Source organism: Taudactylus pleione, unplaced genomic scaffold, assembly GCF_031769625.1.
Source record: "Taudactylus pleione unplaced genomic scaffold, aTauple2 ptg000473l, whole genome shotgun sequence".
Classification (NCBI taxonomy): domain Eukaryota; kingdom Metazoa; phylum Chordata; class Amphibia; order Anura; family Myobatrachidae; genus Taudactylus; species Taudactylus pleione.
Window position 1 is genome coordinate 9,926,612 of NW_028284875.1, and position 17,333 is coordinate 9,943,944.

The 17,333-nt window shown below is 41.1% G+C and overlaps 1 protein-coding gene across 1 annotated transcript in view; it reads left to right on the forward strand.

The window, feature by feature from the left end:
- Positions 1-17,333, forward strand: part of LOC148503967 (N-acetylglucosamine transporter UNC93A-like) — a 125,040-nt gene that overhangs the window by 39,888 nt on the left and 67,819 nt on the right. Inside the window, exon 4 of the mRNA XM_088448994.1 lies at positions 8,056-8,193. Within this exon, the coding sequence (XP_088305120.1) occupies positions 8,056-8,193 (138 nt within the window). The remainder of the gene's footprint in view (positions 1-8,055; positions 8,194-17,333) is intronic.

The following is a 17,333-nucleotide window of genomic DNA, read 5'->3' on the forward strand; positions in this document are numbered from 1 at the left end:
CCCCCCAGTCTAGCCAGCCTTCCCTGCAGGCCCCCATTCCAGCCAGCCTTGCCTGTCTGCCCCCCCATCTCCAGTCTAGCCAGCCTTCCCTGCCCAGCCCCCAACCCCCATTCCATTCAGCCTGCCTGCTTTCCCTACCCCTCCCCCAGTATAGCCAGCCTTCCCTAAGCCCCCTCCCCTTCCCAGTCCAGCCAGCCTTCCTTCCCTGCCCACCGCACCCCAGTCCAGCCACCCCTCTAGTTTAGCCAGCCTGCCTTCCCTGCCTCTCCCTCAATCCAGCTAACCTTCCCTGCACTGCCCCCTCCTAGTCCTGCTAGCCAGCCTGTCTTCCCTGCCCCAGTCCAGCCAGTCTTCCCTGCATCACCCCATGTCCAGCCTGCCTGCCTTCTCTGCCCTGCCTCTCCCTAGTCCAGCCGGCCTTCCCTGTCCTTTGCCAGTCCACTCTTGCCAGTCCAGTGCCCCCACTTGGCCAGCTTTCCCTGCCCTATGCCCCCCAGTAATGTCCATGCTTCCCTGCCCTGTACCCCCCTCCACCATGTCTAGCATCTCTGGTTTATGCACCAATTGATGCACCATCCTACAAGTAGCTCCTCCCACATTATCCAAAGCTCCACCCAAGTCTACCTTATACCCCAGAGGAGGCCTTGCCTATTTTGTCAGTACTGGGCCCCACAATTTCTGATGGCAGTCCTGGATGTGGCAATGCTATGCTGGTTATTTCTGAAGCTCATACATTGATGTGTCCGAACCTCCGGTTGGACTGCCGTAGTCTTTTTTGTTTTGTCACAGCGACTGGAAGATCTTCGTAGGTTTCATCATGGCAGATGAGGAAGACATGTCTGTGAGATTGTGTCAGAGATGTGTGATTCAAATTTGAAAAAAGCGGAAATAAAACACATGAAATGTTACTGCAAGCATACAGTGGAGAAACAATTAGCCGTGCTGCAGTATTTCGGTGGTGGAAGCACTTCAAAGAGGGTAATACTCTAGTTACTGACAAAGCACGTTCTGGGAGACCATCCACCGTGGTTACAGATGTCAAGATTGCCGAGGCTGAGGAGATGTTGCAAAATGACAGAAGGTTAACTTTATGCAAACTTTCAGCTTCACTTGGCATCTCATTCGAATAGGTTCAGCGTATTTTGACAAAGGAACTGAAAATTAATTGAATGTGTGCCAGGTGGGTACCCAGAAATGTCACAGAAGAGCAGATGCGGCGACGAGTTGATTCGTGCAAGTACACTGTTCGAATGTCGGAGAGGATACCCGATTTCCTGACATCAATTGTGACATGTGACAAAATGTGGATTCGTCATTAAGATCCGGAATCCAACAGTCCATTGTATGGATACACTTGAATTCGCCTCTGCCCAAAAATTTTGTGTGATTCCTTTGGAGTGTAAAGTCATGCTTCTGCTGTTCTTTGATGCTCACGGTATGATCCTACAGCACTGGTTCCCCATGGACAGACAATTAATGGTGATATTATGCAAAATCCTGAAAACCCATTTGTGTGGAGCCACGAGGATGGAAATTTGCTGAAGAAACAGTGGTTTTTGCTTCAAGACAAAGCCCGACAACATGTTGCTGCTGTTGCATTGGCAGCACTGACTGACTGCACTGGAACACCCTCCATATAGCCCGGACTTTCCGCCCTGTGATTTCTTGGCATTCCCAACCCTGAAAAAGCAACTGCGTGGCAAGAAGTTCTCAACAGATGATGAAGTGAAAAATGCCACAGCTGCAACACAAAGTGATGTCACAAAACAGTCTACTGCATGTCTGTGAATTGTTGTTGAAACGCTGCAAAAAATGTAATGATTGTTAAAGGACACTACTTTGAAAAAGAAAAATGTTCAGATCCTGTGGAGTCATCTGATTCTGAATAAAAAAATCAATCTCATTACTTTTCAATCAGCCTTCATACATATCTTTCAGCCCCTTTCCTTCTCATTTAGGACTTTCCTTTCATCTTCAGGAGCATGAAACAAATATGAGAAAACTCCAAAGTGAGGTAGAAATGGTCAAAAAAATTCTTGCTATTTAAAATGATTTATTAAAACATATCTCCAAAGTTCAATAAGTATAAAACATATTTCCTTCTCAAACAATAGGCCCTTAATACCACTTTGAGACAGAAACCCCGGCTTTAACCCAGCTCTAACCCAGGACACTAAACTCAGATAGAAGCCGGGGTTTCAGTACTTACCACATTTCACACCGGCGGATAGACCTGGGTTATTCCCGGGTCATCACCATTCACACCGGACCCAGGTCTTCCATCTCTCAGTGGGTGCTTGTAGATGATGTTACATATGCAGAGTTACATATACAATAGAGACATGTACACACATATAGAGGCAGTGTTACATATATAGACACACATAAAGGCAGGCTTACATACAGATACACATATATATACACAGGCAGGGTTACATATAGAGACACACATACAGGCAGGGATACATATAGAGACACACATATACACAGGCAGGGTTACATATAAAGACACACACATATATACAGATACTGTACATATAGAAATACACACATATACAGTATACAGACAGGGTTTCATATAGACACACACATACATACAGGTAGAGTCAAACATAGATAGATAGATAGATAGATAGATAAATAGATAGATAGATATGTAGGTAAATGTATTCAATAGGATAGAAGAAATTAGTATCAAGTGCATGAAGCCAGGCTTGCTGAACTTCAGCATCGGGTGCAAATCGCCTACCACCAAAGTGCTTCTTCAATGGTCCAACGAGGGATCCAGTCAAGATGCCAGTGGACGGGAAGCCGTAAGCCAGGATCAAGATACCGATGTCGCCATCCCGACCGCCCTCATCCCAAAGGTAAGTTTGCGGGTTAGGGTTAGGCCAGGGATGGGGGTGGTTAAGTTTAGGGACCTGCCGGGGTAGGTTAGGCACTGACCGGGAAGGGTTAGGGTTAGGCTGTGGGGAGGAGGGGTTAGGGTTAGGCACCCATGGTGGGAGTTTAGGGTTAGGCTTAGGGTGCGGGAATGGGGGGTTAGGTTTAGGCACCACCAGTGGAAGGTTGCGGTTAGGCATAACGGGGGGGAGGTTAGGGTTAGGCACCAATGGGGGAGGAATAGGGTCAGGGGGGTAGAGGGGGAAAGTTAGCATACTTACTAGCCCCCTGTATTTCTGAGGCACATGTATCTTCAGCACTCTAAAGGTGCGTATCCACTAACAGATAGTGGAACGACAGTACGATTATAACATTGTAATCGTACAGTCATTCCTCATCCCCTGTAGTGCCTACACTGAACCATATGTCGTTCAGTGCAGGCACCCTCCCTCATCCCCGAACATGCCCAATCTGTCATTATCAGTAGATTGACCAGCATGTTCAGGCAATGATTGATGTCGAAAGCGACTAGCGGGAACACGCATCGCTGGTCATATTCTGCATTTTCATGGCCGATTTGTGAACATTTAATGAGCGATTGAACGATAAAATTGGTTGCATTCAATCGCTCAATTTAATCGCCTAGTGAATAAGCGGCATAAGAGGTAAATTTACTAAGATTCCCGTTTTGACGAGATGGCAATATCGGGTGAGTTTAGCCATTTTTTTGAACTAGCAAATTTCCTAAAGATAAACTCGATATTTTTCTCTTCCCACTGGTAATACTTGGGTAAATTTGCAAACTTGAAACAACTCACCATCGGCCAATCTCTGAAGTACTTTTCATGGAAAAGATACAACTTGGGAATTTACAAAGAAACAAGATTACAATCTTCAGTGAGATTGTAGCAAACTTGCTAATAGATTGAAGTTTCAAACACTCCAACTCCTGAGCAGCGAGTTTGCCAGAAACATACACAGATCAGTGTGATTTGAATATGTTTCTGCATGAAAACAATATCTAAAGGGTCCCCCTATATTGAAAACCAGCACCGGACACAAACCGACCTGTATGTAATGCCACAGCCAGGAGACTCTATCTCCGTGTCTCCATGGCCAAAGCATTAACACCACAAGCCAGTCATCCCAAGTCAGGGATCTCAGGGGAGGTGGGGATCCCCCCAAGAAAGGGTCCCCCCTCTCCTGAAACCCAAGTTTAGGCTGAAGCCCAGAGCTATTCCCCGCACCCCTGGCCTTTGGGCACAGGGGTAATAATGGTAAAAATTAGGGGTGTGCACCGGCCACTTTTCGTGTTTTGGTTTTGGATCTGGATTTTTCTTTGTGTTTTGGATCTGGATTGGTTTTGCTAAAACCACCCTTCCGTGTTTTGGGTTCTGGGTTTTGTGTTTTGGATCTATATTTTTATTTTTCAAAACTAATCTATATTTTGTTTATCAAAACAGCTAAAATCACAGAATTTGTGGGTTTTTCTGCTCCTATGCTATTATTAACCTCAATAACCTTAATTTCCACTAATTTCCAGTCTATTTGGAACACCTCACACCTCACAATAGTATTTTTATGTCCTAAAGGTTGCACTGAGGTAGCTGGATGACTATGCTAAGCGACACGAGTGGGCAGCACAAACACGTGGCCCATCTAGGAGTGACACTGCAGTGGCAGACAGGATGGCAGTCTGAAAACTAGGCCCCAAACAGTACATAATGCAAAGAAAAAAAAGAGGTTGAAGATGGAATTGTCCTTGGGCCCTCCCACCCACCCTTATGTTGTATAAACAGGACATGCACACGTTAACAAACCAATCATTTCAGCACCAGGGTCTGCAACACAACTGTGGCTGAAATGATTGGTTCGTTTGGGTACCCACAAAACAAGCTGGCAATGAATCTGTCCCTGCACAAACTGGCTCTACGGAGACAAGATGTCATCCTCATCCTCCTCATCCACCGATTCCTCACCCTCTTCAGTGTTGTGTACATCCTCATCCTCACAGAGTATTAATTCGTCCCCGCTGGAATCCACCACCACAGGTCCCTCTGTACATTCTGGAGGCTGGTCTCCCTGGAAGAGTTGATAATTCATTTTTATGAACATCATCTCCACATTTTGTGGAAGCAACCTCCTACGCCTTTCGCTGACAAGGTTCCTGGCTGCACTAAACACTCTTTCGGAGTACACACTGGAGCGGGGCAACTCAGGTAAAATAGAGCCAGTTTGTACAGGTGCCTCCAAATTGCCTCTTTTTGCTGCCAGTACAGGTACGGACTGTCTGACATGCCTACTTGGATGCTGTCACCGATGTAATCCTTTAACAGACAGACGCACGCTTGTCACTGCTGCTTTGAGGATGCAGGTGTGGCTACAGCCCTCACAATTCACAAAGACAGAAAAAAAAGAATTTTTTCTTTTTTGTGGAGCGCACTTTGAGGGTTACACCACCCTTTAACAGACAGACACACGATTGTCGCTGCTGCTTTGAGGATGCCGGTTCAGCTACAGCCCACATAATTCACAAAGACAGAAAAAAAATAATTTTTTATTTTTTGTGGAGCGCACTTTCAGGGTTACACAACCCTTCAACAGACAGACGCATGCTTGTAGCTGCTGCTTTGAGGATGCCGGTGTGGCTACTGCGCATACATTTCACACACAAACACAGAAGAAAAGAAGATTTTTTTACTTTGGTTGGAGCGCACTTTGGGGGTTATACCACCCTTTAACAGACAGTCGCATGCTTGTCTCTGCTGCTTTGAGGATGCAGGTGCAGCTACAGCCCACACAATTCACAAAGACAGAAAAAAAAGAAGAATCTTTTCTTTTTTCTGGAGCGCACTTTGAGGGTTACACCAACCTTTAACAGACAGACACACGATTGTCGCTGCTGCTTTGAGGATGCAGGTGCGGCTACAGCCGACACAATTCACTAAGACAGAAAAAAAAGAAGAATTTTTCATTTTTTTGGAGTGCACTTTGGGGGTTACAGCACCCTTTAACGGACAAGCCATCCAGCCCTTTACTTATGACACAGGCTCATGCTTGGCGCTGCTCCTTTGTTGATGCACGTGCAGCCACAGTGCCTACAATTCACAAACACAGAAAATAATTCCTCCATCATTCTGTCAGTGGTGACAGTATCATATGCAGTGACAGCAGACATGTCAGAAATTGACATTGTTGGCACGTCCTTCAGTCCGGACCAGATATCCAAACCGGCCCTTGACTTATGACACAGGCACATGCTTGGTGCTGCTGCTGTGTTGATGCACGTGCGGCTATTGCGCATACATTTCGCACACAAACACAGAAAAAAAAGAATTGTTTATTTTTTGTGGAGTGCACTTTGGGGGTTACACCACCCTTTAACAGACTTATGGGACACAGGCGCATGCTTGGCACTGCTCCTTTGTTGATGCACGTGCTGCCACAGTGCACACAAGTCACAAACACAGAAAATATTTTTTTATTTTGTTTGGAGTGCACTTTGGGGGTTACACCACCCTTAAACAGATGAGCCAGCTGGCCCTTTACTTATGACACAGGTGCACGCTTGGCGCTACTTTGTTGATGCACGTGCGGCCACAGTGCACACAATTCACAAACACAGAAAATAATTTTTTATTTTGTTTGGAGTGCACTTTGGGGGTTAAAGCACCCTTTAACGGTCAAGCAAGCCGGCCCTTTACTTATGACACAGGTGCATGCTTGATGCTACTTTGTTGATGCACGTGCGGCTACTGCGCACACAATTCTCAAACACAGATGAAAAATTATTTTTTTTTTGGAGTGCACTTTGGGGAAGCACCCCTGATGCACAGATCACCCCCTGGAGAACACTACAGCACCCCTCTAGGACTACAGCCTTTATGGGACACTGCACAACACAGTCCAGCCAGCCCCTATAGACTTTGGAGTGGATACAGCCCCTATGTCTGCAACTGACTGCACAACACAGCCCAGCCAGCCCCTATGACAGCTGCACAACACAGCCCAGCCAGCCCCTATGGACAACAGCAGCACAACACAGCCCAGTCAGCCCCTATGGACTGAGTGGTCACAGCCCCTATGGACAACAGCAGCACAACACAGCCCAGCCAGCCCTAGCTCCCACCCTCCCTCTTCACTGTCCACAGCTGGAGTGAGAAATGGCGCCGACGCGGGGACCTTTTATAGAATCCAAAACCCGCGAGATCCGGAAGGCGGGATGATGATGTTTTGCCTCGATTTCAGATCCGAGTCAGGCGGGAAAAGTCGAGCTTGACTAGGATACGACTCGGATTGGAGGGGCTCGGGGGGTTCGGATTTCGGAAATCCGAACCCGCTCATCCCTAGTAAAAATAGTTCAAAACTTTTGCTGGTTTTAAATATAGTGGGACCCCTATGCAAGTTTTCTCCCTATATTTAAAACCAGGACTGGTCCTGGAGCCAGGTGCTGGTTCCTAAATTTCGGGGAACCCTACATGTGTTTTCCCCCATAGTTATAGGAACCAGAACTGGCTGAGCAGTCAGGGGCTGGTTATGTCTTTTCGGGGGGGGGGGCCTACAGAATTTTTTTTTTTTACAATTAATCCTTTTTTTGCAGGTACAACACACAAGCAGCCTTTGCATATCTCACTGATATGTGCAGGCTGCTAGCTCAGAAGAGTTTTGCAGAGAGAAAACACTGCAATCATGGGTGAGTAATCTCATCTCAACTTGCTACTTGTGGGAGAAATCTTGATCTGCCTCACCATCGGCATCTCACTCTCAGCTAAACTCACTTCTTAGTAAATTTGTGAGTTTCAGGAGAGTCAAATCATCCGAGTTTCGGCAATGCTAATCGAGTTTGAAAAAAAAAACTCGATCAGACTCGAATCTTAGTAAATTTAGCCCTAACAGTTATGTATCTCAGTTCTGAGTGCACTATTATCCAGCACTTAGCATTATGTCTCTTTCCAGTGATTAGCTCAGGACATGATTCTGAGTTGTGCACTCTTATGGTGAATTTTTTACCCAGAGTGTACGCACAAAGGTGTTGTTGCAATCGGGACAGAAGTGTTATAGTGTTGAGCCCTTCCCTGCTCATCAGTCACTTACCTTTGTATAACACAGCTAAATTAATCATATTAAATATTTTTAGCAAAAAGTATAATCTTTTCCAATTTTTCATTGCAGTGGCATCTGAAAATGCCAGTTACTCTAATTGCGGGGCAAATAACTGTCCTGTTATTTCTGTTGGATATAGCAACTTTACTGTACAGCCATCTGGTGTATCAGACAACCTGCGTTATACTCTTATGGGCATTTATACCGGTAAGTGTGATGCACAATGAATAACCGGCATGAATTGCAATTGTACTGTACTAGATATTAATACTAGGCTAGATAGAGACACGACTTGTATTATAAGTTGATATATGTGAAATGCTCTAGTGCAGTTTGACACTTATATTGATCTACAAACTGTACTCCAGCAGTTAACGTAGAGAAAATTTGTTTTCCCTGTGGTCTTTGCAGATATGTGCGGTTGTACCGATATTGCCGTTGCCATACAGTTGTTTAGTGATATTGTGGCAGCACTTATTAAAAACCAAGAAGCTTACCTTTGTAGCATCTCATTTTTTCCACATATTGGCAGGATTACCTTATGGTATGTGTAGTGAGTTCAGCGTTGGCTGACTGTGAACAACTGAGAGTATTTTGCGCTTGTACCCTCCATCTGCAAATGAGATCTTGTTGCTTTGTGAGCTCTCATGCATGCGCATTGGGGCCAGGCAGGAGACATGACACTAGGCTGATGCACTACAGGACTTGCCAAAATCGCCAGAGGGGAGTTTTCTCTCCCCCATTCTGGAGGCCAATATGTTAATACATCTCAGTGTTATTGTTTTCTACTTCATCTCAATAAGCTGGAGTAAATTTAGCAGTACGTTATGTATCTTAATAGTACATTTCCTCTTTAGAGAGATCATAGATACAAAGGAACTTCTGCACACAACTGTAATATCGATTGATGAGAAGCCTGTTTTAATATCGTAAATCAATTATCATTTCTTTCAGGGGTGCTACTAAGGACATGGGTAGCAATGCGACAAGGATACAAGAGAGAGAAGAGGTTATGTCCTTTAAGTGGCGCACATAAATATTGTATTAGATATAATAAAAACTTAACATTGATTAGGTATGCTTTAGAAACATCCTTTAAAGTTTAGAACAAGAGCCAGCAAAATAAATGGTTAAAAAATAGAGAGATAGTGATAAAGAGTATAATAGAAATGTGCAATAAAAATAAACATTCCAGATAGGATACTTTGTTGCTATGGTATAAAAATATAGAGATAATGTCAGAGGGTTCATTAATATTAAAAATCCCTCTAGGCAGGCTAATGTCTTATTCAGTTTTAATATTATCTTTGCAACATCACCTCCATCAGCATGTGCTTCCTGCAGTGATTTTTATCAGAGTATTCAGAAAGGAAACATTGTAACAGTTTGTAACATTCTGTTGCAATCCCAGTCTGTACAGTCAACTATCTAACTTGTCCTTGTAACTAGGACCATTTCCTACATAGTGCATTAGTATTATCACATTATTAGTTATTATTACAACATATTAGTTTGACAGACAGGCAGAGTGGGCAATCCGACGCGCGTTTCGCTGAAAGCAAGCTTTCTCAAGGCAAGACAATTGCCTCCAAAGCCTCAGACTATATTGATAATGGGGGACCAATGAGATCCCATTTTACGGTCATGTGACAAGCTGAACCAGTCAGGTACAGTCTCTCATTCCCATTGAGAGTATTGTACCATGTGATCATTTAGTTCAATCACATCCATTGTATTATTCTTCAGTGAATGCTCCATATTAAACTCATTGGTTTCAGGGGGGTGTATTTGCCTCTACCAACCAGATCGTGATCAGTCATGTTATTAGTAAACAACGATTAAGATGAATGTGTGTAAATAGTAAATGTTAACATATGTGGTAAGTATCGGTATATGATTTCATATATTGCACATGTATTACTTAGTGGTCATCTGTTCATATTAAAGGTAATAATTAATTACCAGGATAGTAGTCCATATATAAAAAAGCTTTTGATCAATGAATGAAACAGATGTGTATTATGCACATGAACATTGTACATTATAACCTAATAATAGATGTATATGGTAAGTATCAGTATATGATTTCATATATTATACATATACTACTTAGTGATCATTCGTATTAGGGGAAGGGGTTAATTGCCAGAGCAGTGATCCATGTATAAATAATTAAATAATAAAATTCGTAATAATAAATAAATATAAGATTATCAGTGATAAAGATTGAAGTGTCTCATTGATACTTAATATTGTAGAATCTTCTCTGCAAATATATATCGGTCTATCATAATTAAATCTTGTTCAACAATGTTAGTATTCCACATTAAATCAAATTGTACTATATATTTATTATATCACAAAAGAATATTTAGTGTGTGTCTATACGATGAAAAAATTGTGAAAAAATGCGATATGGTGAATGGGTGTTAAGATCATTAGTGGGACTAAAAATTATAATAAAATATAAGGATAAGTGCTAAATATAAAAATAATATGTGATATGTGCTGAATAGCTGTGGCTATCAAAGAGCATATAAATAATGTTCATTGATTTTAATAATTCAAGTGTGAGTTATTGTGACATTCTCAAAAAAGATCTTTAAAACTATAAGTGACAAAAATACATTAATAAAATGCAATGAGTGAAAAAAATATAGATAAAATAAGTGACCCTAGGAATAAATATAGTAAGGAAAACTGAATTGCAACATTTCAATATGGTATAAAAGATTGTTTATAGTAGCACTCTTTAAATGAAATATACATGGGTTAATCTCATTGGTATGAAGTATCCGTGAGTTATATCTCGGTATGGAACTAAAGAACTTCCTTAACCCTAAGTGTAATCACCTCCCAAAAAAATTCAGGTGATAAAAATGAGTAAATTATAATATAGATTTGTCATCCCTCCAATAATGTATGTGAATAAATTCACATACATTGAGGTATGGGGCAGAAAACTGTTGTAGTCCTAAAAATAATTACCTCCAACATAAATTTATAATAGAATATGTGAAGTATGTGAAGAAATATAATAGAACAAATTAAACTAAAATAATTTAAGTAAATTGTTTTTTAATGTGATATGAACATTAACTATAATGATTTTAATAATATATATGGATAAATTCCTTTATAATTGGATTATTCTTAAGTTGCACTAAAATATAGATGAAAAGCTCTTCCATAACTTTGAGAATAATTATCACCACTGTAAGTTTGTGATACAATATCAGCATTTACTATCGATAGATATTATTTCAGTGTAGTTTTGGTATTACTTCAGAAGATTAGTTGGTTAGATATCTGTTAATGAATGTTTGAAATTTTAAGGGTCCAGATCATGGCAGACCATATTTATAAAAAGATATCTATATTGGGTGTCAGTAGGTGTTATTACATTTATCGAGGAATATTAAAGATAGATTGGTTCACAGCCACCTCGAAGCATCAAACAAACCACTGTACAATAAAAAAGGATCTTATGAATGTGGGCAATGTAAGGCATGTAAATACATGGTCTCGAAGAAATGGTTCTATAACAAATATAATAAAAAATGGAACATACAGGATTATATTACATGCACCACAGTAGGTACAATATATCATCTCGAATGTCCCTGTGGAAAGAAATACATAGGCAAAACTTCAAGACCATTAAATATAAGAATTGTGGAACATGGTGGAACAATTAGAAATGCGAATAGAGATCTGGCAAATTTTAAGACCCTAACATCGGTAGCCAAACACTTCCACAAACATCACAACAGTAACCCCAATACTCTACAGGCCTTTGGAATGAAACATATCCAAATGGGGATACGTGGAGGAAATTTGGGTGAAGAGCTTCTCAGAGCAGAAAAAAAGATGATTTTCTTGATGGATAGCCTACACCCTAAAGGCTTTAATGAATATAATAGCTACATTCCTTTTCTCTAATTGATAACTGTTCCTATGTGTACATCTGGATGACACCTTTACTAATTACCTGTAACAATTAAACTTCTTGTTATTGATGGTATATATATAAGTGCATATGTGTATGTGTAGACGTATGTATATATATATATATATATATATAAAATCTAGAATTAAGGCATGGCCATATTTATAGATATGAGAAACCTAGTATGGACATGTGCCGCTAATAGATCTTTAGGAGTGATCCAAATCTTTAAATGACCAACAATAGTCGCTCGATTAATTAATCTTCTTAATTGATTTAAAAATTTAATAACACCTACTGACACCCAATATAGATATCTTATTATAAATATGGTCTGCCAAGATCTGGACCCTTAAAATTTCAAATATTCATTAACAGATGTCTAACCAACTAATCTTCTGAAGTAATACCAAAACTACATTGAAATAATATCAATCGATAGTAAATACTATTATTCTCAATTATTCTCAAAGTTATGGAAGAGCTTTTGATCTATAATTTAGTACAACTTAGGAATAATCCAATTATAACGGAACTTATCCATATATATTATTAAAATCATTATAGTTAATGTTCATACCACATTCAAAAAAAAAATTCTTAAATAATTTTCATTTATTTTGTTCTATTATATTTCTTCACATACTGCACATATTCTATTATATATTTATGTTGGAGGTAAATATTTTTAGGACTACGGCAGTTTTCTGCCCCATACCTCAATGTATGTGAATTTATTTACATACATTGCTGGAGTGATGTTATTTTCAAGACATATCTATTTTATAATTTACTCTTTTTATCACCTGAATTTTTTGTGGGGGCGATTACCCTTATGGAAGTTCTTTAGTTCCATACCGAGATATAACTCATAGATACCCCATACCAATGAGATTAACCCATATATATAATTTAAAGAGTGCTACTATAAACAATCTTTTATACCATATTGAACTATTGCAATTCAGTTTTCCTTACTATATTTATTCCTAGGGTCACTTATTTTATCTATATTTTTTTCACTCATTGCATTTTATTAATGTATTTTTGTCAATTATAGTATTAAAAATCTTTTTTGAGAATGTCACAATAACACACTTGAATTATCAAAATCAATGAACATTATTTATATGCTCCTTGATAGCCACAGCTATTCAGCACATATCACATATTATTTTTATATTTAGCACTTATCCTTATATTTAATTAGAATTTTTTGTCCCACAAATGATCTTAACACCTATTCATCATATCACATTTTTTCACCATTTTTTTCATCGTATAGACACACACTAAATATTCTTTTATGATACAATAAATATGTAGTACAATTTGGTTTAAAAGCATTTTTTATATATGGACTACTATCCTGGTATTTACTTATTACCTTTAATATGAACAGATGACCACTAAGTAATACATGTGCAATATATGAAATCATACACTGGTACTTACCACATATATTAACATTTACTATTGAGCCATAGCATACACACATTCATCTTAATCATTGCTTACTAATAACATGACTGATAGCAATCTGGTTGGTAGGGGCAAACACACACCCCTGATACCAGTGAGTTTAATATGGAGCATTCACTGAAGAATAATACAATGGATGTGATTGGACTAAATTATCACATGGTACAATTCTCTCAATGGGAATGAGAGATTGTACCTGACTGGTTCAGCTTGTCACGTGATCAGGAAACGGGATCTCATTGGTCCCCCATTATCAATGTAGTCTGGGGCTATGGAGGCAATCAGCTTGCCTTGAGAAAGCTTACTTTCAGCAAAACGCACGTTGTCATGCCCGCGCTGTCTGTCTGTCAAACTAATATGTTGTAATAATAATTAATAATGTGATAATACTAATGCGCTATGTGGGAAATGGTCCTAGTTACAAGGACAAGGTAGATAATTGAACCTGCAGACTGGGATTGAAACAGAATGTCACAAACTGTTACAATGTTTCCTTTCTGAATACTCTGATAATAATCACTGCAGGAAGCACATGCTGATGGAGGTGATGTTGCAAAGATAATATTAAAACTGAATAAGACATTAACCTGCCTAGAGGGATTTTCGATATTAATGAACCCTCTGACATTATCTCTATATTTTTATACCATAGCATCAAAGTATCCTATCTGGAATGTTTAAGTAATGGTAATGGAAATGAAACAATATGCTTATTGAGATATAATAATACTGCATATTATCTCAAGAACAATAATTATATATTGATCCTGGACTGTAAAAGTAATACACCAATATACCATCAGAGGCAAAAGACAGGACAGGAGATCCTGAACATAATTTAAAAGCCTGAAGTATTTACAACAATATTATATGGTCAAAGTAGAAAGATCGATTAATCCACTGTACCCTAATAAACGCTGAATTTAATAGCGATATCCTTAATAAGTGGAATACTGTATATACTCTCATTTTTTTCCATTTCCTGTATGATCTAAGAGTCTAACCTTAATATCCCTTTATATACCACGTGAAATAATACAGACACACAGCAGGGTCTAATTTATTTTTATTGCACATTTCTATTATACTCTTTATCACTATCTCTCTATTTTTTAACCATTTATTTTGCTAATACAATATTTATGTGCGCCACTTAAAGGACATAACCTCTTCTCTTGTATTCTTGTCTCCTTAGAGAGATAAATGAAGCTCACATGGCACAAGTTAGCTTTCCTTTGGAGGAATTACCAGCAGGGCTGTAACTAGGTGTGTGTGATATGTGCCCCTAACAGGGCGCAGGTCCTGTGGGTGGCATGTCGCTACCCACCGCACCTGCATGTGGTTTTCAGGGTGCCTGGAACAGCACCCTGCAGCTAGTAGCGATACTGCAGAGTCATTCGGAGTGTCCAAGCGGCCTTAGGATGCTCTGGATAGTGCTGCATTTCAAAGAGCCAGCAGCTTTCCCCTCTAGGCTTGACATTATGACATCATGGGCTCAGGGGTTGGCGCAGCACAGGGTGCACTGCAGTCCTGTTGCGGCACTGATCACCAGATACAGAAGCTGTTAAATTCATTTTGTGACCTATACTTCATGGTAATTCTGTTTGTAATACAAGTAGAAACACTTTACGTTTACGCATGTTACAGGTATATTTTGTAGTATCTCTCCTATTTTAGCACAATATAATGCAGAAAATACCAGATATTCCATAAAGATGCTTCCTTTATGGTGGAAACCCAGTCAGATAGGAACCCTCTGATCCTTCACCAGTGTACTGGAGTTCATCCCAATTCCATGTATTTCATTTTACACATGCGCAGCTATTACTATATTTGTGTCCTCGGCATCTGTCCCTTCATAAATACTGATGAAAATACATTTTAAATAGCAGTGACATGCTGCAATAAGGAATGTTCACTTTTGGGACTACAAATGTTAAGAAACAGGCAGCCTAAGTGATAGATTTAAACAGCTCCATTTATCATAAAGAAATAAAAGGGCAAGTACAATGGTCCTGATGTGTGAGGTAAACTGGACATTTCTCTCATGAATTACATTCTCATAATAAAAAATACATATATTTGCCTTATACAGAGAGCGTATCTTGCAATGTGCCTGCCCCTTACGTGTATGATTGATTTGCTACTAGTCACCGTCATCAGTGTGCACATAAAAAATATACACCTCCAAACAGGAATATTTTAAGTTATGTCCAATTCTGCATAACCTACAGTACAGTTGCGTCACCGCACCCTCACTACGGGAGCTGCCTCGTTACCACCCAGTACAACCTCTTCAGTCATCAGTGTAGATGCAATTAAAAAATGCAGGACTCTGAATTGCCCACATGCAAAGTTTCAACGCAAACACAGTTAAAAAAACACACATCACCTGCTTTGTAAACAAGCTACATTCACGCTGCATCAGCCCAAATAAGATATGAACAAACTCATAAATCTGTAGAGGAAACAGAAACCAATAATGCATAGAGATGAATAACTAGCTATACAGGACAAAGAGCCTGATTTGTACACTTCTGTATGCCGATGTTGTCGCAGTTGAGTGAATTATCGGCCATCTGACATGCGTCTGAGTCGCACTGCGAATGCATCAAGATACATTACTGTAGTCGTTCACAGAGAGTTTTTATTCGCAGTGTGATTGATAGTCAGGGAGCCAGGGGCGTTTCTACAGAGGAGGGGGCCCATATGCAGACTCTGTCATGGGCCCCCTCCTCTCCACCCGGCGGCTGGCAGTGCTCTGAGCTGTGCGCGGCTAGCACCGGAGTTCCAGACTCTGGGCACTAGAGTGTGCCCAGAGTCTATAGTGTATGCACAGGTCACCGGGAAAATGGGTGCAGTGGCCATTTCCCCTGTACTGCACATGCGCAAACAATGGAAAAATGGCCGCCACGGCCATTTTCCAGTCGTTTTACAGCGCCGGACCCCAGAGCCGACGTGGGACTTCAGAAAGGTAAGTAATATTATGGGTGCAGGGTGTGCGGTGCGGGGCCCCCCTGGACCCAGGGGCCCATGTTCCCCACACACTCTGCACCCATTATAGATATGCCCCTGCAAGGAGCATTTGGGGTGTCACACCTGCGAAAACATGTTTACTGCGATCCTGTACGCAGTAAACATGGCACCAGCGTCTCAGTTCCCACCGCCATTCTGCGTGACCATAAAGTTACTCAGGACTGCTAACATCGAAAGATCAGCTACCAATGATGTGTCTTAGATTTGCAAAGACGTTGGTGAGCATCTCAATGAATATCCTGGCAGCTGCAAGATTTGCATAAATGCACACAGCAACCATACAGTATATGGGATCACAGTTTTGGTGGTAGTGGAGTGCAACTCTGACTCAGGGCCTGATTCAGAGCTGAACGCTCTGACCAGAGCGCTCGCTCTGAATCAGGGCCCTCCTACCTTTTTTTGGAGCGTCCTCATGGACGCTCGCATAGCTGTGGGTTACCACCCACAGCTAGAGCGAGCGTCCATGATGATGGTCGCGATGGTCTTGTCCATCGTGACCATCGGGCTTGCGACGGAGACCCTGCAGTAGGGTCTCGCTGCCGCAAGCACTGGAGTGATTTTGGCTCTATCAGAGCCAAAATCACTCCCACTGACATCACTAGTGATGTCAGTGGGGCCGGCTTGAGACGGTAGGCGTTCCCATGGGAACGCCTCCGTCTGGCAGGCACGCCCCCGGCATGCCCACCAAAGGGGGCATGCTGTCACCCCTTTGGTGCGATACCCGGAGCGATGGAAAGCCCGTCGCTCCCCGGGTCTCGCGCATGCGCACGAAGGAGCTCCCTCCATCGTGCGCATGCGCAGAGGGGAACATCGACCCGCTTGCGAGCGTACTGCCGCTCGCGAGCGGGTCTGAATGACCCCCTCAGGTCCAAAGTCAGCA